The 26085-nt window shown below is 41.3% G+C and overlaps 1 protein-coding gene across 1 annotated transcript in view; it reads right to left on the reverse strand.

The window, feature by feature from the left end:
• The window catches only part of NT5DC3 (5'-nucleotidase domain containing 3), a 42280-nt gene that overhangs the window by 3171 nt on the left and 13024 nt on the right, over positions 1 to 26085 (reverse strand). The window contains exons 5-12 of the mRNA XM_069973537.1: positions 17410 to 17500; positions 15883 to 16020; positions 13472 to 13532; positions 9451 to 9553; positions 8287 to 8388; positions 6068 to 6149; positions 5888 to 5974; positions 5359 to 5499 (exon numbers count right to left, since the gene is read on the reverse strand). Coding sequence (XP_069829638.1) covers positions 5359 to 5499; positions 5888 to 5974; positions 6068 to 6149; positions 8287 to 8388; positions 9451 to 9553; positions 13472 to 13532; positions 15883 to 16020; positions 17410 to 17500 — 805 coding nt within the window. The remainder of the gene's footprint in view (positions 1 to 5358; positions 5500 to 5887; positions 5975 to 6067; positions 6150 to 8286; positions 8389 to 9450; positions 9554 to 13471; positions 13533 to 15882; positions 16021 to 17409; positions 17501 to 26085) is intronic.

Here is a 26085-nt window from a genome sequence, read left to right on the forward strand (position 1 = left end):
TCTTCTCTACGTGTCTGCCCATTAGATAACTGTGTGATCTATACACAAAGTTATCATTAAATCACTGTTAGCAATGATCTATATACTGGGATAGCAGGAAGCACATACTGTAAATCATGTGGTCCCTGCAAACCTGTGTACTCATAGGGAAAAAAAATCCTACTTATAATAAATCCAGTAAAATAATGATGTATTGGATGATTATAACCAATGAACAGATACTTAAAAGGGGTTGTCCAGCAATTTTTTTTTCTTTCAAATCAACTGGTTTCAGAAAGTTAAATAGATTTGTAATTTACTTCTATTTAAAAATCTCAAGTCTTCCCATACTTATAAGCTGCTGTATATTCTGCAGGAAGTGTTGTTTATTTACATTCAGAAACAGTGCTCTCTACTGACATCTCTGGCCGAGACAGGAACTGTCCAGAGCAGCAGCAAATCCCCATAGAAAAACTCTCCTGCTCAGGACAGTTCCTGACTCCGCCAGAGATGTCAGTAGAGAGCACTGTGTCTGAATGCAAATAAACATTTCAGGCAGGACATACAGCAGCTGATAAGTATGGGAACACTTGAGATTTTTAAATAGAAGTAAATTGCAAATCTATTTAACTTTCTGATACCAGTTGATTTGAAAGAATTTTTTTTTTTGCTGGACAACCCCTTTAATCTAAAGCCAAGGGAGCCAAAATGTATTTGTTCTTGGCAATATAGTGATGTCAAGTGTCATTTAATATAAGGTAGTTATGCATGGGAAAATATAATTTGTTGAGCATGAAAATAGGATTTTTTTTTTCTAACCATTTTCCCTAAATAAAAGTTGCTGTCACACACTGCAGTTTTTGAGCAAATGCCAGAAGTGGATCCAGCAGTAAGGAGAAAAATGAGCCCTTTCTTTATATATCACAAACTGCAATGGTGGTGAAAAATCAGCCTGATACTGATAAAATGAATTACCATCTCTATTTTTAAGTAATGGGAAAAACCCATGTGTCCTGCAAAAACAAACAAACAAACAAACATTCTAGGAAGGGTAAGAGTTTTCCCAAAACATGGTCAGCCATAAAGCGGCAATTCTCAGACAATGATGAAAAAAAACGTTAGACTAGGCACTGAAGTTGGGCTATTTGTGTTACTGTGGTTTAAAACATTTTAAAATTGTTAGTATGTCTTGCAAAACGCTCTCAGCCCAAGTGACTTGTAATCCAAGGTTTCACTGTATTTGGATTACACTGTATATTCCGTGGAACACACCAGAAGATATGGCTGTAAATTTCAAAGCAAAATGTAGATACAGAAAAACAGAGGATAAGGGCCCTATTCCACCGGACGATTATCGTTTGCATGATCGTTAACGATTAACGATCTGAAACAACCGCTATTGCGAAAGACCTGAAAACGTTCACTCATTTCCAAGGAACGATAATTGTTACTTATGATCGTAATTGCAATTGCAATCGTTTTTTCTTCACTATTTATTCGCTATTGCGTTCGTATCTATTGCGAACGACCGAACAATGTCTTATTCAATGTGAACGATTTGCGAACGTTTTGCGAACGAGCAACGATAAAAATAGGTCCAGGTCTTATAAAGCAATCAAGGATTTCTCGTTCGGTCGTTAATCGTTAACTGCATTTCAACCGAACGATAATCGTTTAGATTCGAACGATTTAACGATAATCTGAACGATAATCGTCCGGTGGAATAGGGCCCAAAGTGTGAGATCTACTGCAAATTAGACGCCTAACGAGGTTAAAGGGGTATTCCCCCCAAGAGCAAAAAAAAAATAAAATGCTCCCAAACCTAGCTGGTCTTACTCACCAAGTCCCCCTGAGTATTTTGAGCAGTCTCCCGTCTTTCTAGCTGCTTCCGTTCCATAGTTACAAGTTTTTTAAAAAGCCGATCTATATCCAACATGGCCAGAAAACTACATCTCCCATCAGGCGAGTTCCGGGTGATGGGGGTGCCGCCGGTGTGTGCAGCCGCCGGTATGCGCGGGTGACACGGGGGTGAGCGGTGGATGACACCAGCACACTCCCTGAGTCCCGCGGCACCTCTGTCACACGCGACCCTCACGGGGGAAGGGGGGGGGGGGGCTCGGGGTGCCGCATGTATACCCCACAGCGAGTGAGCCGCTGATGACACTGATGACCTATGCACTGTGTCTGTGCACAACCATAACGGGGCGGGGGCGGGGGCGGGGGCGGGGGGGGGGGGCGGGCGGAGTGCGCCGGTGCCACAAATGATGCCAGCAGGTGGGTGGGGGGCCGGAGGGCGGTTGCCGGTAAGCGCCGCAGCTGGGGGACGGAGGGGGGGGGGGGGGGGGAGGTTGCTGCCAGTAAGAGCCGACACGACTGAGGGGGCACAGTCAGGGAGTGAGCTCTGGGGCTGGGGCCACACGGTGTGGGTGACAGGGGTGGCTGCTGTTAGAAAGGGAAACAGGGACAGCTGCACTGATCACTGTCTCCCTCTCTTACAGAAGCCATGCCCTGTCAGTGTCCTCCATCACTTCAGATTGGCTGGGTTAGAAGCGCTAACCCAGCCCATTGAAGAGATGCAGGACACGTGATGCAGTCTCGGAGGGTGCGGGCCAGGAGCAGAGAGCGTGTCGGAGTGGACTGAGAGCTGATGATTCTATGCAATCCGTGGGGCTGGGGGCACCTAGATAACAGCAAAACCGTGCAGAATCCGTTATAACTTTATATTGGAAAGATGGAAAGCTACAGGTGGGCAACGTATTAATGCAAAAATAATTTTGGGGGGAATACCCCTTTAACCTGGAAGAAACTTCTATACCCTAGGAGAAATGTATACAGACAAAGAAAAAAGGGTCAGGTCCTCAAGAAAGGTAATATAGTGGAATAGATCAAGTCTTTTGGAGACAGAGTTAGTATTTATTGTAATATATCAAATAGATAAAATCAAACCATGCATTTGGGAGATTAAAACACAAGGGGATTAACAATGGTAATAATGATCATACATACAGGAGATTAAAACACAAGGAGATTAATAGTATAATAAATGGGTTGAATCATAAAATTAAGAGGATATGGTATACCAAAAATAAAATAAAAAAATAAAAAAATAAAATCAAATGAAAAAAATGAAAAATCAAATGAAAAATGGGAAAAACAAATAGAGGATGCAAAATCAAAAAATAAAATTATATATAATGCAGAATGTGTCTGTCTTTGTGCAGAACTGCAAGACAGACACATTCTGCAGAACGGCTTGACAAACAGCCTCAAGACCGCACGTCCTGGGAAGCACAGCTGAGGCTGAAAACATCAAGAGGGGTGAGCGGTGCTACAAGCACCAGTGAGAACTTTAAGAACTGTTACACTTTCACCAACCCACTGATTTGTTACCAAACATATCAATTACTACAATCAAACATTGTAACTATTGCTCCCAGAGCGGACATTACATGACAACAGCCCGCTGACATCCACATCTAGGATTTACTGCTGTCTGATACTATTTATCAGGGACCCGTATATTTCAAGCTCCTAAACGCGCTGCAGTCGGACATCTACATCTAATGCCCCTATTCCACAGGTCGTTTAGAGGAGCAAACAAGCGCTCTCAGCGCTCGTTTGCTCCTCGTTCCCCGCTTGCTGCCGCCGCTATTCAACGCGGCTGCGGCGAGCGGGTGAGTGCGGGAGGGGCGGCGGGGAGCTGCAGGGGGACTGCCCGGGGGATCGCTGATCGTCTGGGCAGCCCATAGGATATAGCAGTGTCTGCTGCCGATGCTCCTATTCAACGGAGCGACGGCAGCAAATCGTTGCTATATCAGTCGCTTGTTTTTCAACATGTTGAAAAACAAGTGACTGCAACGATCAGCCGACATGAACGATGTCGGCTGATCGTTGCACTCTATTCCACCGGACGATTATCGTCCGTAGCGGCCGATATCGGCCGAACAATAATCGTTCCGTGGAATAGGGCCTTAAGATTTATTGCTGTCTGATAACTGGCTGCCTGCTATCTCTAGCTCTAAAACGTGCTGCTGTCCGACATTAAGCTGCCTGTTACCGATCAGTTATTTACACAAGAGATCGGCATCTCTGTTTGTATGGATACACAACTATTAATCACAGCCAATTGATTGTGACATTTATACAATTTCATTATATTTTTACTCATCATCATTCTATATAATTTTATTTTTTGATTTTGCATATTTTTTCTTTTTTTTTTTCATTTTTCCTCTTCATTTTTCATTTGATCATTTTCATTTTTTTTTTTCCGTTTTTCTTCTTTTTTATTTTATTTTTGGTATACCATATCCTCTTAATTTTATGATTGAACCCATTTATTTTACTATTAATCCCCTTGTGTTATAATCTCCCATATGCATGATTTGATTTTATCTATTTGATATATTACAATAAATACTAACTCTATTTCCCTTATACACTCTCTGTCTCCAAAAGACTTGATCTATTGTTCCACTATATTACCTTTCTTGAGGACCTGTTTTCTTTAAAATGTAGATCCACCCCACTAGACACCAGGGATGGCTGACAGCAAGCAATCAGATGCAGCTGTCAACTTTGACAGCTGCATCTGATTACTTGATTAGCGGGCACGGCGATCGGACTGTGCCCGCTAATAGCCATGGTCTAGGGCCACATGCGGCACCCAGGACCGCGGCGGTTCAGAGCGGCCCCGCTCTGAACACCCGTAGACGATCCTGGACGTACCTGTACACCCAGGGTTGTCTAGGGGGTTAATGTACCCGTTTAATGGTAAAATTGATGAAAAAAAAACTAGAGCATTTCTGTACATCTGTTTGGATCTGTTTTTCCATTGACTTCCATTATTAGGAGAAAAAAAAAAGATCAAAACAATTTTTTTTAGCATACACAAACATGTTCTGTTCTGATCCATTTTTTTTTTTTTTTTTATAAACGAATACAATATTACTGCATCACTAAAACAGCTAAAACTTACGGGACTATTCTAATTTATTTTAGAACCACAATGCAGCCTGCTGTGTTTAACATAAACTACCCCATACTCACCTTGCTTGGTCCAGTGCCAATGCTCCATTCTGCCACAGTCCCTCTGGGACTAATTCATGTCCTGGCAGTTTACATGAATCTCAAACCCGCAGCGTAAAGACAACAATGAGCACTGCAGTTAACAATGTGAACTACAGCGTGTACTCCTACTGGAAAGAATGTGACGCATACTGCATGCAGAATACATGTCAGAACGCACATAAAAAAAAAAAAAAAAAAAAGGCTGTGTTGCACATAGTTTAGGGCTAGCTGTGCACTTTATTTCTGGTTACATTCAGTGCATGCACTAAGAAAGCAGTGTTTTTTTACTGAATTATATTTTTTACATACCTGCATTCGTTCAAGTAAACCGGTTAAACCCTGAAGCCATGCCATAGTCTGAATATACTGAGACGTGTTCATGATGGTAAGTTCTGATTTCAGCTCAGGAATTATGGCACCTGTTCTCCACCCATGCTTTAATGTTAGGTCCTGGTTTTCAACAAAAAAAAAAAAAAAAAATGAATCAGAAATTTTACACACACAGACACATTAGATCAATTTACCAAGTCAAATACGCTCACATCAATACACTTTTTTTCCAAGCTTTGCCCAACTTTCAAACTGGATACAAGCCTTGATGACTGATCACCAACCACTTGCGTACAATGATGTTTAATACAACTCCCTTATTTTTGTTTAATTTGTATATTTTTTTTATTAAATAAATGTTTTTATAATACTGACAGAGACGACAACCCATGCAAACAATTTATATTAAAACAAAAAAACAAAAACATAAGTCCTGTTTTGTATCTGCAACTAGCTGTTCTGTTGAGTTAACAGATGCTGTAGTGCCTAGTAAACAAACACGCCTTACTGCCAGATCACTGTATATATGATCGCCAAAGTATAACACTTTTGATCCTCGCCACCCAGTCAGCTTTAAAAACTCAAACAGGTTGCCCTATTGAAGAGAAAGGAAAAAAAACTGTAAAAAGTTAACATATACTTCAAGCCTTTAAAACAACCACAATTCAAAAGGAAAGAAAGAACAAACCTGCTTGTAAATCTTGCCTTTTTCAAGTTGGTTAATTTTATCCCACAGTAAAACACCTCGATTTGTAACCTTACGGAATGGTCTGAAAAAGGGATAAAGAAAAAACAAAAAAGGAAATCTGATTACCAATGTATTAAAGAAATATTTGATAGCCACAGAATGCACAAAACTAAACTTAGTGGCCCATTTGAGATAAGAGATTAAAGTCTTATGTGTATGGGGGCATCACCCAATCTGCCTTCATGAGAACTTCTGGGGATTTCTGCATGTTGGATTTGCTCAGATAAATAAGCTGTTGTCAGAGGTTCCAGATATCTCAAGTGTATGGCAGAGTTCAATATAGGTCCAGATTTATCAATCTGACTGAAACATGGCAACCCATCACAGCTTACATTTACATCTTAACAAGCTCTGCTGTTGTGAAAAAATAAAATAAAAATTGGTTTGGTTTCAGGTAGATTGGTAAATCTAGGCCACATTTTGTTCGATATTTTCACCAGAAGTGAAACTGACGCAGAGAAAAACTAATTATGGAAATATTTGCAGTGTTAAAGTGGCTCTGTATCCACCAACACACCCCACCAAACAATTGGTACTGTCCAGTTGATGAGTAAATCCAGCTGTGTCTTTTAAAATGCACCTGGTGCCTTGGTTAGAGCAAAAAATGACCCAGAGTAACTTGTAGGAAACCCTGTGTGTGCGATTTATTTTCCAAAGACCACTGTTTGTCTGAAAGTATAAAACCTGAATAAGTAGAATTCCATAAAAATGGATCTCATTATTAAGAACTGCATCAACTCTGTTGAGCAAGAAGTACAGTACAACACATTGTGAATTGAGCTCTCCTGCCAAGTCTTGGGTACAATAAAGATGTTATGTGCATGTTGACTGATGTCTAGTTTCATTGAAAGTACATGTGATGTCAGTTTTCCTACCTGAGAAGCAATTCCATCAAATATCAGTCTGGGTTCACACACAGTATATTTTAGTCAGTATTGTGGTCCTCATATTGCAACCAAAACCAGGAGTGGATTGAAAACACAGAAAGGATCTGTTCACACAATGTTGAAATTGAGTGGATGGCCGCCACTTAATGGCAAATATTTGCTGTTATTTTAAAACAACGGCTGTTGTATTGAAATAATGGCCGTTATTTACTGTTATATGGCAGCCATCCACTCAATTTCACCATTGTGTGAACAGAGCCTTTCTGTGTCACACTGCAAGATGTGCAATTGTAAATCACGTGGTAGGAAACTTACCTGCATCCAAAATCAGACCCCAAAAAGTTCTTAAAACTTATCACTCTAATTTATTAACTCAAACAGATCCTGAAACATACAATTTTTTGTAGTGTTTTTATTCTCTGACTAGATTTTTTAAATCATATTTTCTGTACATGATTATAAGGGCAGTCATTTTGTCTGATCTGCCACTCTGTAAAAAGCATTAAAGGCGCTCATACACTTTATACTTCCGTTGGCCAAACTGACCGCTTGTACTAGGTTCGTCTGTCAGTATAACGTTTATAGGGATCAGCAAGGGCAGATTAACTTTACCATAGGCCCCGGGCTGTTGACCAAGCTTGCCCCCCCCCCCCCCAACACACTGTAACTATGGTAGCACTAGCGTGGTGTTCATAGTACAGGACAGATAATGTCATGATGCCCTGATTTGTGCAAAATTGCATTAAAAAAGCAGTGATTTTTTGCAAATCATTGCAGAACTGTAGCCAGGAGACAGTACACCACTAAAAGTACAGTGCTTTTTGGGCGGCCATGGGCCCCCCAGGAGCTCAGGGCCCCGGGCTACTGCCCGAAAAGGACCTATTATAATCCACTACTGGGGATCAGGCCTCCTGCCTATCTCCCCTCTATCACTGCTCTGCACAGAACTGACATACAGGGCTAAATTCACAGCTCTGAGCCCTACATAGAAGATCACATGCCTGCACATGCATACTAACATACTACATACTAACTGCTTAGAAGATGCACCTAATTAGTATGCATGGTGTAGGCACATCATCTGTATACACCGGGCCCTGTATGTTAGCCATGTGCAGAGCAGTGCGAGAGAGGAAGCCATAAGGCATGCAATGTGGTGGCAATAGGATTAATTAGAAAACTAGTTTGTAACAGCCAATAAAAATGGTTTCACTAGTTAGTAATGTAGGCATTGCACTGATTTATGAAACGTTATATCAGAAATATATTTACCTTCTTTTGTCATTGAAGAAGTTTGGCTTGTCAGCTTGAACAATGACAACATCAAAAAGATCTCTCCAGTCTTTTCCCACAATGAAATTCATTCCTTTGTCCCTGAACACAAATTATGGAAAATTATTTAAGAAGATGGCAGAAATTATAGAAATGATTCTACCATAAAGAAAATTATGTTTATTTAACTCCTTAATGACACAGACTTTGTTTTTGCTTTTTTATTTTTTTCCACCCCATAGTCTTAAAGCCATAACTTTTAATTTTCTATCTACAGGCCTCATATAGGATTTTGTTTGTTATTTGCTTGTGGGACCAATTGTACTTTATAGTGACACTTTATTTTACCATAAAATGTGCGGTGAAGCAGAGAAATAAATGAGCAGGTTAAAAAAATTTTTTTTACAGTTTTCACCTCACAAAATGTCACCTTTTGAGGGCTCTCTCTTTTCTAAAGAGCAATTTACAGTAAAAGCATAAGCAGCTGATACTCATTGGGTATGACACAAGCTCAGCTCCTCAACTGGCTTCATACCACCACAACTTCCCCTGCGCTGTACACACACAAAATTAAGTGACTTGTTCAATTCATGTTCTAAACTGCTGACACTGTTTTTCTATGTTATGGAAGCACAGCTGGATATATGGAAGGTACCATGTGTCTCCATGGAAACCTGAATTACAGCTGAAGGATTGCCTTTAAATAAAACAGAATTAACAAATATTGTCATAAAAACTGTATAACTACTAAAAATGTTGAAATAAACATTTACTTATGTAGTATGGCACCATCTGATGAAGTGTATCCCAATGTGATGATCAGCGGTATTGAGCAGAGTTGCCATAGGTTGTCCTGGCAGGCCTAGTGCAACATCCAACTTTTCCACAAGCCAGGAGTCAAATGCTGAGCATTTGGGTTAAGAGAATGTTGCTGAACCTGAAAAGTTCAGCAACTCCGATCAACACTAATGGTCAGTATTCACCAAAGAGTGCAAAACGACAAACAACCATTGCAATGCATTCCTCCACTCAGTTTGAAGGGAAAAAAAAAAAAAAAAAAAGTTTGTGTTGCAGTCTCAAAGGCAATACCATGTCACTATGCAGCTCTAACCAAGGACTCACTGCCGGCTTTGGTTATTAATAAAAATGTATGGTGACACTTACACAAAGCTACTGGGGCTGTTTGTTATGAGAAACATCTTTTTGCCATGATTTGCCAACTTTGCCAACACTGCACGTGTTTTCTCCCCGTAGCAAATATACCTCTCTAGATTAAAACAAGAAAAAAATTATATACTGTAGATAGAAGATATGTATACAAGCATTAATTTACAAATTACAGTCTAAAAAGGAACTGCAAGACCAAACCACATATATGCTTTAAGGCTATGTTCATAGAGTTTTTTTGAGAATCGAAGAAACCTGAAATTTTTTGCCTTTCCCCCCCCCCCCTATATCGGCCGCAGGAACATTATTTTATTTTTATTCGGATTTCGGGCACCTTTGGGTGTGCCTGCAATCCAATTAGCCATAGCTCTCTGTGCAATGTATGGCCGGCAGCAATGTACGGCCATACATTGTGCGCAGAGGGGTTACCAACAGCCTCTGTTCACTGAACTGCGGCCGTAGAAATTAGATACGTTTTTTTCTATGGCCGTTGTTGCATTGACAGTTGTGTTCGTTGCAGCAAAGCATAACAGACCAAAGCATTTAGTGCCTAATATGTTTTCTTTTCTCTTTATTAAAGGGGTTGGTCACTATGATCCCGTGCCCCTCTACAGGGCAGCATGCTGCACACAGGAGAGCCATCCGGCCAGGACGACAGGGCAGGTGATCGAGAGAGAGGAGCTTTGTCATTATGCATAACGAGCCAAAACTATAGAGAGTACACTGAGCAAGTGAAATCAAACATTAAAGTAAATGTACCACTTCCCTATAGAAATGTTTTGTTTTTTTTTAATTACCTCTTTGGAGTGTAGATACTGGTGGTGCGGTTATTTTTTTTTTCCAAATAGTAACCCCGATTTCCACCATATGCGCCGGTAACTTCATATGCAAATAGGACTGCTCTATGCACAGGAGGTGGGCCCGATGCCCCCAGTACACCAATATCCCAGGCCTGTCTCTATACCATAGAGTGGCCCTATTTGCATATCCAGAATACGTTGCAGATGACGGGAACCGGGCACCACCTGGATCTACATGCCAACGTCAACCAGGACATGTAAAAAATTATGTATTATGTAGTGAATTACATTCGCTTTGGTATTTTCATTTATATATCTATTAAAGACGTGGTCATACCCTTTAATTTATATTGCAATTAGAGATGCACTAAAAAAAAAAAAAAAAAAAAAAAAAAAAAATCGATACTACTATCGATTTTCGGGGCAATAAAAACGGTTCGGTACCAGGAATTCCTGGTATCGATACTTTATGTTAAACTACAAAATAGCGTAGTTTAACATAAGAGTATAGTGCCGAGAACATGACAGACGGCTCGCTGAGCGCCTGTCATGTTCTCTCTGTGCCATCCCTGCGGACTCACTCGTGCCCAGGTCCTCCACCTACCATGCAGCTGCCGCCGGAAATTTTAAGTCGCTGCTCCTGCCTCTCACATCGCCAGCCCCGGGACACGTGTGTGTCACTGCGGGGTTGGCAGCTGCGATAGTGCTGAGGTCCTATAGGTTAAGATGAGGAGCGGCATGAGCTTCCCCCTTCCCCTCCACAGGCACCGGGCATGAGACAGAGCTGGGCCGGTGAGTGTCCGACAACGGGCCGAGGGGTGCGCGGGGTCCCGGTCAGTATAGCATTGCATAGCTCATCCATAGGGCAGCACAGGGTCGGCAGCAGGAAAGGGAAGAGAGCGACTGAGAGCTGCACGGTCCAGGAGAGAAAGCTGGAGGTGGGGGAGGCAAGGAGAAGATCTGACAGGAGATTGATGGCTGTGAGGCCGGGCCGTCAGGACACTCCCGGGCCAGCATCAGCAATGTGGGTGGTGAACAAAAGGTCGGCCTGGCTGCGACTGTAAAGGGAAGGGGGGCTGTAGCCTGCAGATTACCCTGCTGCCGAATCCAGCTGGAATAGTGCAACTCCCATCATCCCCCTGATAGCTGGAATGTGCGTGTTACATGACTACAACCCCCATCATCCCTGATAGCTGGTGTGTTACATGACTACAGTTCCCATCATCCCCGATAGCTGGAATGTGTGTGTTACATGACTACAGTTCCCGTCATCCCCTTGATAGCTGAAGTGTATTACATGACTACAGTTCCCATCATCCCCCTGATAGCTGAAGTGTATTACATGAATACAGTTCCCATCATCCCCCTGATAGCTGAAGTGTATTACATGAATACAGTTCCCATCATCCCCCTGATAGCTGAAGTGTATTACACGACTACAGTTCCCATCATCCCCGATAGCTGAAGTGTATTACATGACTACAGTCCCCATCACCCCCCCTGATAGCTGAAGTGTGTGTTACATGACTACAGTTCCCATCATCCCCCTGATAGCTGAAGTGTTTTACATGACCACAGTTCCCATCATCCCCCTGATAACTAGAATGTGTTACATGACTACAGTTCCCATCACCCCCTGATAGCTGAAGTGTATTACACAACTACAGTTCCCATCATTCCCGATAGCTGAAGTGTATTAAATGACTACAGTCACCATCATCCCCCCTGATAGCTGAAGTGTGTGTTACATGACTACAGTTCCCATCATCCCCCCGATAGCTGAAGTGTTATTATGCATATTATAAGATTATCACCTTCCTGATCACGCACGGTAAATGGTGCAAGCGGAGAAACCACCAATTTCAGTACCACATAAAAACATGGTACAAAATAACACTACAGATTGCCCCACAGCCATACAGGCTAAGGCTGGGTTCACACTATGTATATTTGAGGCTGTATTTGGTCCTCATGTCAGGTCCTCATAGCAACCAAAACCAGGAGTGGATTGAAAACACAGAAAGGCTCTGTTCACATAATGTTGAAATTGAGTGGATGGTCGCCATATAATGGTAAATAACTTCCATTATTTCAATACAACAGCCGTTGTTTTAAAATAACAGCACATATTTGCCATTAAATGACGGCCATCCACTCAATTACAACATTATGTGAACAGAGCCTTTCTGTGTTTTCAATCCACTCCTGGTTTTGGTTGCTATACAGCCTCAAATATACGTAGTGTGAACATAGCCTAAAAAGATTTAAAAAAGTGTTAGGAGTCAGAATAGGGAAATTATTTTAAGAACATTTATTTTAAATAATGGAAAATTTATTTTTAAAGTAATATGGTTCGTACAGACCTAACAGTCGTGGGGGGGGGGGCATCACTATTCTTGTGTTTTTTTTTGTTTTTTTTTTTAAATATAATTTATTAAGTATCAAATTATATCAAATTAAAAAAAAAAAATTTGGTATCGTGACATCACTAATTGCAATCTGCCTGAATTTCATTTGTTTTATGAATTAAGTATTTTATGTGCGAATACAGATTTGTAACTACTCTTTTCTAATAAAAACCTCAGCCTTCCAGTACTTATCAGTCGCTGTATGACCTGGAGAAAATCATGTAAATTTTTCTAATCCAACACAGTGCTCTTTGCTGCCACCTGCATCCACAACAAGAAAAAAAAACCCCAGAACAAACCTCTCCTGTTCTGGACAGTTCCTGACATGCACTGAGGTGGCTGCAGGGAGCACTGTGCCATATCAGATAGAACTGGCACCAGTTGATATTGATATTTTTCGCCTTTAGAATACTCCTTGGCGGTCATAAATATTTATTAGGTGTTCAAAATTCAGTATACAGGCCTGGAATGTGAATAGTAGTAGTAAAATAATATGATAAAATGTCTGATTTCGTACTAGCACAAATTACACATTTTAGACAAAGAGAAAGTCATAAGAAAGGTTCTGTTGCAACTTTAAAAAATGATGTATGCCAGGCATCTACTGGTATTGTATAACGTTTACTCTCCGGTGATTTCCTAACACCCATAAAGAGCTATAATCTTGCTGCGCCTAATAAAACAATGTGAGCAGTCAAGCAGAATGAGGCACGGTTGGTCTATTGCTTCACAGGCTATCCATTACATTTTTATAGATCAGCAATTTCACATACCTTATCTCAGCAGGGAACAGAAAGCTGCCGTACTTACCAATGTCAGCCTCCACAGCTCGATACATCAGTCCTTTCACGTGGACATCTCGAATTGCATCCTGTCCAAAACACATAATATACAATGTGAGGAAGATTACAAATTTACACCTATTCTAGTGATATACTGTAGACCAATCAATAGAGGTTTTATCAGCGATCATGTACAATATACTATGTGCAGCCTTCTGATACTACCCTTATGGGTAACATTTTAATAAGGGTGTTTCAAGGCCCAGGGAATGTGACCTTGTCATGTAACAAATTCCACCCTCATGAATCTAATAACAGCAGTTGTGTGGCATATAAAATATAAGACGACAAGCAGCACATGTTGCTGAAGAGGGCTTTCAGTTATCACTTATAAACCATTAATGTTTGCAACACAACATAAACAGTAAGGGTGCGTTCACACGTACAGGAACTGCAGCAGATTTGAAGTTCTAGATTCAAAGCAAATCTGCGCCATCAAATCTGCTGCAGATCCTGTACATGTGAACGCACCCTTACTGTAAACTATCATTTTTGATGAATACCTAGAAAAAGCACTTGATCAGAACCAAAAAGCAAGAGAAACCAATCCAGCAAAAACGGACATATACACACACACACGTAAACTTACATAAGATCATTTTAATATATATACACATTATATATTATACACACACACACACACACACACAAAATAGTCCCTATAGTTATAATGGCTTCAGGTTACAATATTTTTACCAGACAATGGTGTTTCCTGGATAATTGTAACTTGAGATAGGATTCAACAATGCTATTGACAGTAAAAATATAGGACATATGTGAATGGCGAGATAATTCGGTAGCACAGTGGGTCCATAAGCACAGCCTGTTAAACAATTATTGTATTCCTAATGGTGAGGAATGTGAAGTAGTCTCTGAAACATGCTAGATGCCTTTCTTTAAGGCGAATGTACCATCAGGTACATTGCTTTAAGTTTTTTAAATGAATAGATCAGCGCCAATGCAGAGATACCGTTGCAGTGGTCCTTTTTTTTTTTTCTTTTTAAAGGGGTTATCCAGCGCTACAAAAACAAGGCTACTTCCCCAACCCTCTCTTGTCTCCAGTTCAGGTGTGGTTTACTTCAATGAAACTGAGTTCCAAACCTCACCCAATCTAGAGACAAGAGAGGGGGAAAAGTGGCCATGTTTTTGTAGCACTGGATAACCCCTTTAACCACCACCCAGTTCCTGTGCACGGCGCCGGTCTATTCCCAGCACAGGCCTGGCATGAAGCACTAGGGCTGGGTCTGGGTATGATGGAACCCCCTCCCCTTTGTGACGCGGCTCCATTGATTCTAATGGAGCCATGTCACAGAGGGGAGATTGTCACATAGTAAAAAGAGATGTACTGGTGTCAGAAAGTATTGTAGATTTGTAAATGCCTGCACCGTTTCCACTGTAGGACATACAGAAGTGTATACAAGTACTGAAAGTTTTTTTTTCTTAATAGAAGCAATTTACAAATTTGTATAACATTCTGACACCAGCAGATTTGAAAACATTTTTTTCTCTCGAGTATTTGAAAACATTTTTTCTCTCGAGTATTGGTTGAAAATCGTTTGAGTTCAGAGCAGTTTGAGAACGGAGGTACCACTGTATTTGGAATTCTGGGAGAAACATACTGAGGACTAAAAGGATGAGTGGGCTCTGGTGGATTCCTTTCTCCAACAGTCTCACCACATGTGGCCGATACAGCTAGTCAAAGGTTAGCAGTCACATGTGACAACCTGATCTGCATTAAAATTCAAGCTGCTGCTGTTCCTCCAACTGACCCCAGCAGAGCAGCTGCCACCACTACGGTACAGAATCAGAACGTGAACAAGTCACATCATTTCCCTATAAGAGAAGCACTTCTCAGTACCATCTTGGTGCTGACAAGGGTCCTGCTGCATCACATTCTATCACCAGTAACAACAATATTACCCTAGAGGATGCACCTAGTCTCTATATATGGATACCAGTTGGATACACTATAGTCTCCATTTATGTAACCAGCATTGTGTCCTGCTGTCCTCCCATCCCCCACCTCCCCTAAGCCCTGACATCTCCCATTTCTGACCAAAATCCGAATAGGGCCGTAACTATAGTAAATTTACTAACTATATTAAGTCATTCAGTTTGGCCCTGCTACAACAGTTTTCAATTTAAAAATGTTAAATACATCAAACTTTAAAGACTGTGGGCTCATCTTATAAAAGTGAAAAAGGCTCAGAATGCACTGATGTGCAGCAAACAATGCATTACCTCCAGCAGTGACAAATTAGCTGTATCAAAGACATCACTGCTTTTACACAAATAGCTGGTTTAAAGGGAACCAAGCCGCACAGTTGTGCCAATTGGTTCCCTTTAATGGCTGTAGCTATTTCTGTATTTAATACATACCTTTACATCTTTATACAAATGCACAGGCTCATAATCAATGTTGTTTTTCAGGAAATAATCATTGACACAGGACAACAAAGTCATCTCTGGTAGTGAGAATATATCCATGAACTGCTTCAAGGTGTTCCCTTCTGAGCTCTGGAAAACAAAAAGGGAAGAAATATGAAGCACTTTGCTCTTCACAAATTGTTAGGCCTCTTCCACACATCAGTTTTTTATGTCTGTAAATCAGGATCCTGATAGAATCCTAGACAGAAAAAGAACCCATTGATATCTATGGGGTCATCCACACATCTATTTGGAGAACAGATCTGTGTGCGGCTGCTGATCCGCTCCACAAAAACGTAGCACATGTACTTATATGGTGCAAAACTGAGGCTCCCATAGAGGTCAATGAGTCATTTATAAATGAAGCATGCAAAAGAACACTGCAAAGACACCATGACGTGTCTCAACGTCAGTGAACTTGCCAGACCTTCCTCCGGGAAGGAACAACCAAGCCAAGGAATGTCTCCAATTAAGGAAACCACCTAAGAAAGGTATCCATCCACAGACAGCCGTTTCGGGGGTTTTGCCCCTCATCAGTGTGGAGTAGGTTTTTCCCAGGGGGCAATGTTCTAGATTACACTGACGTTGAGACACGTGATGGTGTCTCTGCTGTGTTTTGGTTGATCTCCCTGAGGTCAACCAGCGTCCTTTTGCATGCACTTACTAGTCATTGCTCCCACTAGCCAGAAACCTACTCCACACTGATGAGGGGCAAAAACTCTGAAACGGCTGTCTGAGGATGGATACCTTGCTAAGGTGGTTTCCCTAATTGGAGACATTCCTTGGCTTGGTTGTTCCTTCCTGGAGGAAGGTCTGGCTAGTTCACTGACGTCGAGACACGTGATGGTGTCTCTGCAGTGTTCTTTTGCATATTTGATTTCCCAGGGGGCAATGTTCTAGAATACACTGACGTTGAGACACGTGATGGTGTCTCTGCAGTGTTTTCGTTGATCTCCCAGGAGGTCAACCAGCGTCCTTTTGCATTTATAAATGAAGGACACAAGGATGCATCATTTGTGTGCCGTCTGTTTTGCATTGCCTGGCAAACCCTAGGCAGGGTCCTTCTAGTGGCCTTTTACTACCGTCCTATCAGTTTCTGCTGATCCTCAAGTATAGATGCAAAACAGATGTATCAGTGATGCCATATGGATGGTTTCTCCAGGACATCACTGATCCCAATTCCTAGGGTCCCAGAAGAAAAAGCGATGTGTGGATAAGGCCTTAGAGTAAGATCACTTACGGGTTGGCATGCACTGGCACACACTGTTCTTGTCACTTTGAGGATGTAATTGAATAGTTTCATACTGGGCCTAATGTCTTATTTTCTGTCTGTCTTATTTCTATAGTTCAGAAAGCATAGAGAAATTAACAAATTGCACTATAAATAACCACTGCATCATGCATGTCCATGTCAACGTTTAACAGAGATAAAGATCTATGGAGTAGAATCAAATTAAATAGGTTTAACCATCAGCTTACCTTTCCATAAAAGTCACTCATCTGTTCCAGTGGTACATGGGAACCTTGGTACATTTCAATGACCTCAGAGTCTGGTACAACATCAAATCCTCTGAAAATAAATTACACTAGATTACATTGTAGAAGTTTTATTTAAAAAAAAAAATATTGGATATCAGTTTGGTAGGAAATTATACTTATATGCATGCCAGCAGCACAGTATAGATGTACTGTCCAGCTCTATGAGCATACCAGCCGCGTCTGCAGCAGCTTTACATCAGGGAAAAAAGAGGTTTTATTTTGCCACGTAAGGCCGGGACAGGGGTGGCAACTAGTGATCTGGGTTCTCTGCCTGTCAGCATGCAGTGTGAGGATGAGTGACCAGCAGAGGGGCCACTAATGGGTCTCTCTGCCAGTCAATCATCCCACCCCATCTCCCAGCCTCGTGCAGCATAACCAAATGTATTTTTCCTCTTTGTAATGCTGCAGCTGGTATGCTCCGCAAGCTGCACAGTAGATCTATACTGAGGTCATGCAAAATAGATGAGAAAACCATTCCTGTGTTTTAAATCTGGAATTACAGCAGCTAGAAAACAGGAGACGGCTCAAAATATTTAGGGGGACTTAGTAATCAAGACCAGCTGGGTTTGGGTGCATTTCTTTTTTTCTTTTAAGCTCTTAGGTGAACAACCCCTTTAAAGTTAATATATTCGATAGCTGTTACTTCAAGGAGACACATGGTACATTTCATATATCTGTCAGTACTTCCAGAACATAAAAAATGCTTTAATTCTCCTGTCAAAGAGGCTTCTGCATGGTCCTGGCGTTCTGTAACATCTCAGCTTCTAGTTGACTGCCAATCAAGCAGGGACAGGGATGGGGAACAATTAGGGATTCTAATGGTGCGTTTACACAGAGATTTATCTGACAAATCTTTGAAGCCAAAACCAGGAATGGACTATAGACAGAGAACAGTTCATAAAGGAAAGACTGAGATTTATCCTCTTTTCAAATCCAATCCTGGCTTCGGCTTAAAAAATCTTTCAGATAAATCTCTCTGTGTAAACGCACCATAACAGAGCATTTCAGGAGCTGGGGAAAGACTGTTTAAGGGTATGTTCACACTGGAAGGGATTTCAAGCTGAGTCCGATCTTATTTTACAAGTGGAATTTTAACTACAATCCCTGGGAAATTATGTACAGAGCAATGTCCCATTGTGTTCAATGGAATTTCCCCTGTTGTTAACACGGCGGAATTTACGTGCAGAATCTTCCACTGCAGATCAGCTGACATGTCAATTCTTTGGGTAGATTCTGCTAGAAAAATCCCATAGAAGTCACTGGGGCTTTAAATTTCCGCTTTATGCATGAATTCTGCACCAATTCCACTTTCCTCTTCAATTCCTCAGTGTGAACATACCCTTACACTGTTCAGGGGAATTAAAGTATTTTTCTATGTTCTGGAATCATAGACAAATATGACAAGTAGCATGCGTCCTTGACCTAACAGTCACTATTATTATTTTTAAAGAACCCTAGATTTCAGAGCTATTTAACAATGTCCACAGTTTGGAACCTATATTATACTGACAAATTCCCTTTAAACTCATTGTGCAAAATATTCAATTCCCAGTCACCAAGAGCCCTAAAATAGTATGGAGCACTGTGTTCCTGAAGTGGTGGATAGGAGATAAGGGAAACTAAGGAATTCCGCAGCTCGCTACCACTCGCATCTCCACCGGTCCCATAAACTCCATTCTATGCACAGGCAGATTCCGCCGTAAGCCCGAAGAATGAACAGGTTCATTCTTGGGACGGACAGCAGAATCTACCTGTGCATACAATGGAGTCTATGGCACAGGAAGAGATGCATTCGGGCGAGCTGCGGAATCTGGGCAGGTGATCCACCCAGATTCTTAGCGTGCACATACCCTTAGGTGAATATGGTTTGGAAAATTCAGAATAATGCTGCATAAGAACCCACAAGAATTTCCAGCAACATCTGAAATTATTTGATATCTAGGGCAAGGGTGGATAACATACATTTATAGCTATACTATGTATATACTGTGAACATGTCAACTGTCAAAATGGTGGAAAATGTCCCAAAAGGAGACACCTCATTAGGTTTTAGGGCTGCCCTCGGAAAATGTAGATTTAAAGGACAAGTGCCATGAAAAACTTTTTCCCAGTAATTGAAGCACATTACAAAGTTATATAACTCTGTAATATGCTTCAATCACCTATCTGCCTCCCTTCCCTGTCTTTTCCCCCCTACACCCCCCACCAGGAAGTGTCCTGACTCACACAGACTTGATTACTGTCGTCACCAAGCTCTTCTCTCAGCTCCTTCTCCTGTTACACTAGCCTCCCCCCTCCCCTGCCTTGTCAGGTGACAGGCTTGCTCAACTCCCATTGGCTGAACAACTGCAAGCCATCACTTGGACTGGGGAGGGGGGGCTGCTGTAACAGGACCTAGAGCAGCCCTCCTGCTGATGACTCATCCTCACAAGAAGGAGCTGCATGGTGACGGTGAGGACAGTAATCAGGTCTGTGTGAGTCAGGACACTTCCTGGTGGGGGGTGGAGGGGGGAAAAGACAGGGAAGGGAGGCAGATAGGTGATTGAAGCATATTACACAGTTATATAACTTTGTAATGTGCTTCAATTACTGGGAAAAAATTTTTTTTATGGCACTTGTCCTTTAAGGCTGCATTCACACATGCCGCACAGAACACAGACGTGGAATGCCTGTAACGGACTTCTCCCCCCACCCGGGCAGCATCTGTGATAAGATGCTAAGAGCAGGGGAACGGTACAGATACGCACCGCGCTGTAATGAACAGCCGTGTGGTGCTGTCATTACAGGGCGGCGCATATGTGTACAGTTCCCCCCCCCCCCCCCCGTGCACAGCATCTTATCACAGATGCTGCCCGGGTGGGGGGAGAAGTCCATTACAGGCATTCCACGTCCGTGCTCTGTGCGAAACACGGAACGTGTGAATGCAGTCTAAGACCAAAGTAAAGTAACAGATCCTAAGTAAAGTAACAGATCCTAATAATAGCATGAGCTTCTCTGGGTACTCCGTGGGTCGCAGTACCAATTTGTTATAGGTATTTGTTGTATGACAGAAGAGTAATAACAAGGTAATTTAATATAATACGTGTCTTTATTAAGTTCTCTATTCACATATAGACAGCCTGTTATTACTGCAATTGCAGTCAATAGCCTCCTAAACCTATTCACTAATGGTGCATTTACACAGAGAGATTTATCTGACAGATTTTGGAAGCCAAAGCCAGGAATGGATTTGAAAAGAGGCTAAATCTCAGTCTTTCCTTTATGACCTGGTCCCTGTTTATAGTCTGTTCCTGGCTTTGGCTTCCAAAATCTGTCAGATAAATCTTTCTGTGTAAACGCACCATAAGAATCACAGGGGATGTGGTCTATGTACTGAGATTCCTCTAGTGGCTCTAATATGACAAGGGGTAATACTTTATGCATGTGGCTTCCAGTCAGGTCCTACAGTAGCAGCTGAGCTATGAGATATGTGCTGGTCTTTTTTACACACTCCTGTCATTTGTCTGGTTACCGAAGGAAGCAGTCTTCACAATGGCTCATTATATACATATATATATATACACACACACACACACAGTAATACCTCGGTGTTCAAAGCATCTGAATGCAAATTGTTTATTCGAATGAAAATTTACCCCGAAGCAACGTTCGGTATTCAAATGTTTTTGCAAGTGTGGATGGTGGGTTGCACCTGGTAAGTTTAGCACTGGTGAGGCTTCACATACCGTACAGTAGTGTATAAGACTGCTGGAGTACATATACAGTACAGTAGTAGTACAGTCAGTGCACCACCATCTCCCGTGCTGTACTGCAGTCATGTCAAACTCTAGCCCGTGGTGCCATTATTTTTGTCCCGCCATGTTTTTCCATTGTTGTGTTAAGTTTGTCCCACCTGATGTTGCAGCAGATTATAATATGGGTAGTCCGTAGAGCTGCTTGGACCACCCATATTATAATCTCCTAGGCAGCAGGCAGTTTTTAGCCCATGGCCTAGAAGTATCTCAGTAGTGCCCCAACACTGGCAATGTATTGAAGTCATCGCGCGCATCCTCCGACGGGTGCCTACTGCAGCCTCTGGAGCCGCAGGAAGGGTGGGTCCAAGCTAAGAGGGCAATCATGAACAACTACAGTAGGAGCTGGCTTCTATTTTAGAGATTATTCTTGAGGACAGGCTTCTACATAAGAGACTGTTGGGGAGGGCTGGCTACTATATAAGACTAATGGAGAGGGCTGACATATATACAATATATCAAAAAAGAGACTATAATATAAGAGACTCTTTTAGGGACTGGCTTCTATATAAGACACTATTGGGAGGGCTGGCTACTATATTGGGCAATTAGGAGGGCTGACTACTATAAAGACACTATTGGGGGCTGCTTACTATATGGGACACTATCGGGAGGGCTGGCTAGTATGTGGGGCACTATTTGGGCTGGCTACTACATGGGGCACAATTATGGGATTATCTACTGCTTGAGTGATATAATAGGTAACTTTCGTGTCGGGAGAATTACTTTAGGATAGGCAGTGCCAGGAACGCTGCACGCTGCTCTGACAGTACCAGAAACACTGCATGCAATCTTCATTAAATATCATAGTTGGCCAGCGACTTTGTCCAATTTTTTAATTTTGGCCCACTGTGTGAGTTTGACACCCCTGCTGTACTGTATAAGACAGCTGGAGCACATATACAGTACAGTAAGTGCACCACCATCTCCCATCCATTACAATGCTGGGATGGGGGAACTCTATACAGTAAAGGATGAGTGAGGAGTTGGTGACTATTGTACTATAATTGCTGGTTTTGTTGAACATTTCATGTTCAAAATGTCCTGTATGGTACAGTGCTGTTCTGTACAGTATATAGAAACAAGAAGGGGTTGGGAGTTGTCTGTTCATAGTCTGTACAGTATATAGTGCTCTTCTGTACTGTAGTGATCACACTGGGCACTGTACAATGTAATATATGGGTACTGTAGGTAATTATTGGTGGGTGCTGGAACAAAATACATTTACATTATTTCCAATGGGAAGACACTGCTCAGATCTCAAAATGCTCTCCTGAACCAATTAAGTTCGAGAACAGAGGTACCCCTGTATATATTTGAGAACACATTGCGCCATATGATATTAATATTGCTTGTATTATATTACATTATATTGGACATCTAGTGATGAAGATAATTCAGTGTATGAAGTTATGTCTTATTGTTAAATTCTGATGCGAGAATATCTTCAGCACAGTGACAATCTCTTCTCTCTAAACTGTTCTGGGACCTCTTGGCTGTCCATAGTGTATCTGTGCACTTCTAGAAAGCAGCCAGGGGTGCAGTAAGGATTATATTAAAGTGCTATTTTCCGGATTCATACATGGTGACCATAAAACCTGGCCTATGTTTATTGTGAAAGGCAAATGCATTTGCCTTGACTAAGCTGCATAAGAGCATGTTTTTCTGAATTGTCTCAAACACTGCAAAAGCAGCAGGAAGCAGATTTTCACTCAGTCGCTCATCTGGTATATAACTGTATAATAATGTATCCAAGGGGCTTTGCATAGAATCATTGACTTTTAATGAATTATCATACCCTTTGGGAAAAATAACAGTGAAAGACTCTAATGCTATAACTCTAATGCTAATGCTTTACTCAACGCTCTAGGCTGCAATGATCCAGCACAGAAGCTTCGGTGAGTACCCCAGACTTTGTTGACTAGATATAAAACCGCCCCCCTCACAAAAAAAGATTAACACCATTAACTATGGTCACCTTTGATTTTTTTTTAAATTTGCTTTGTGCTAATTAAATCTAATACCAATTAAAACAATATTAAACTGCTGGTGTTGCCGAATAGGCCATGTTAGTTTGTAATGGTGCATTTACACGGAACGATTATCATTTGAATTTTAGCAATAACGATCGCATTTGAGCGATAATCGGCTCATGTAAACACAGCAAACAATCAAGCAATGAGCGAGAATTCGTTCATTTTGGTCTTTCAACATCAAATCATCATTGGTCATTCGCTAAAAATTTGCATATCGCTTTGTGTAAAGTCTTTCAAAGATTCACCCTGTGTGTTAAATGGGTTTAAGCGTTCCTAAAACGATCACAATAACAATTTTTCTAATGATTTATCTCTTTGTGTAAACACTGATTAAGTCCAAATCGTTGCTTCAAAATCGTTAAATGATCAATTGGGTGAATTATCGCTCCATGTAAACGGACCATTACAAACACTACCTTAATATTCCTGATCAGCAATTATGTTGTCTAGGTGTACTGTGGCACTGCTATACCCAACAAGACCACTGCTGTAGCCCTGTAAGATATAGAAGATGTAACGTTCTAAATCTCTTAGGAACAAGACAGTACCAGCAGAGTTACTGCACTGCACTTAGCCTCAGCCTCTTCTTTACATCACAGCTGAGGAGCAGCTAAGTTTCAGGGGATTTTCTTTTGGGAATGTTTCAACACAAATGCACATTCCGATCTTGGAGGAATAACATACTAAAGCCTCAAATTTGTGACGAAATGGTTAAAGAACATTATGGTTTGGGACTGCTTTCTTCCAGTTATTGTCCTAAAAAAACAACTTTAAAATTATAGCCCTGTGTCAAACGGCCGTAGCCTAGAGTATCTGTGCCCTCACTTTGCACCACACCTCCATCCCTTCTCCCCACCCTCTTCATCATTAGTAATGCCCCTAGAACATTTTCTCCTGTCTGAACATCGCACAGGTGCCTTGACAATCCAGCCCATGTGCCGTGCTGACACAGCTGATTAATAGTAGAAAATCTGACTGGAGCATTCCTAATGATGAAGCGATCAGATCATCTTAATGTCAACCCTACTGTGATGTGGCAGGACCTGAAGAGGACTGTGTGAATATGCAGTCCAACATTCCCTCCCAGCCTTGTACAAATCATATACAGGGAAAAAGTGGAAAGAATTTTTATGAAAGGAGAGTCTACAAGTTATTACATTCAGGGGTTCACTTACCTTTTATCCCCGTGAAGGTTTACTCAATGTGTGCAATATTAGATATGAACAGTAGAACTGTTTGAGTATAACTTAGTCAATTCTCACTTTTTCAATAACTGGTTAGCACAACAACCCAACCACATTTTATTCATAATCAGCACTGAAATTCAGGCACTTCCAAAGCATTCATTTTTCTTGTATAAAATGCACATGATATGGATGCAAAGAGGAGGGCTCTCATACTGGACAGAAGGCTACACTCATTCTGTAGATCTAGTCAGTTCATGTATTATATAGACAGTCTTTCCGACGTCTGGCCATGTGCAATTTCCATAACAATAACAGTTAATCTTCAGGAGGAAGGAGCTTGACCCACAGACTAATTTCATTCTGAATTACGTGTACAATAAAACTCCACAACATTGCTCATCTTTAAAAATTGACAAACCCAAACTGTTGGGCCTCTGATAAAATGTAGGCAATAAAAAGGATTGCTTTATAACAAAATCCAGAACTGCTTAGAGACTTGAATCTGAGCAAGCTTCAAACCACAGCAATTTCATTATTGAGCAACTTTTAATTACAGGATGTAGCTGAACACTGTTATTTATCCGATTGGACTGTGTAGCCAAGTCTGGCTTAATGTACCAGTTTAGTTTGCAATCCTATTCACTCACGCTTTGGTATGTATAATCTAACAGCTCACTCATTATACAACATCCCATCTCTAGATTGCACAGACAACTGTGTTAGAGATGAAAAATGCAGCACTTATTTAAAAAAAAAACTTCATAATGTAAAATTAAGAACAGCATCTAGGGAATCACCCTGTACATTCATAGGATGGAGTGTTAACCCTGATGGAAGCCAAGGTATCCTCAAGTGTGATTGTTGATGCTAGGGTTGAAAATACAAGCAGTATTGTATAATTATATTATTTAATAATGACCTGTCTTTTATATAAAGTTAGTTTTTTTTTTTTTTTTAACTGCAAGAATATGCTCCACTAAAGTAAATAAAAAAACTGGCCAGCAACACAGTATAGAACAGCTGTAATTGAGTATGAGCATTAAAAAAAAAAAACAACTAATTTTCACCTGTATACAAATTCACTCTATGGCCATGTTTTTGCATTATTTTACTGTGTGAATATAACCACAGACCAATATGTCCCTACACAAGACAGCATATAAAAAAAAAAAAAAAAACACACACACCAAAAACAATGAATTGCTGGACAACAAGTACATAAAAAAAAATTAAAAAAAAACCTCTTATGGTGCGTTTACACAAAGCGATAATTGGCCAGATCATACGATTAATGATGTCGGAGTAACTTTTTTTTTTTTTATAACGATCAGCGTTTAGACTGTACGATATATCGTACGGAAAAATCAATTTGCGATCGCGCGCTCGCAGCTTGGCCCGCCCGCTGCCCGGCCCCCCACTCATCCGCGGCCCCCTGCGCCAGCTCGATTGCCACCCCCGCCACTCTCATCGCCGCCCGCCACCGCTCCGGCCAATTGCTCGTTCGTCGTTTGATCATTCGCTGCGTTTACACGTACGATTATCGTTCGATTTCGTTATCGCGCAAATTCGCCCAATAATCGTTACGTGTAAACGCACCATTAT

This window comes from Dendropsophus ebraccatus, chromosome 1, assembly GCF_027789765.1.
Source record: "Dendropsophus ebraccatus isolate aDenEbr1 chromosome 1, aDenEbr1.pat, whole genome shotgun sequence".
In the NCBI taxonomy this organism is placed as follows: Eukaryota; Metazoa; Chordata; class Amphibia; order Anura; family Hylidae; genus Dendropsophus; species Dendropsophus ebraccatus.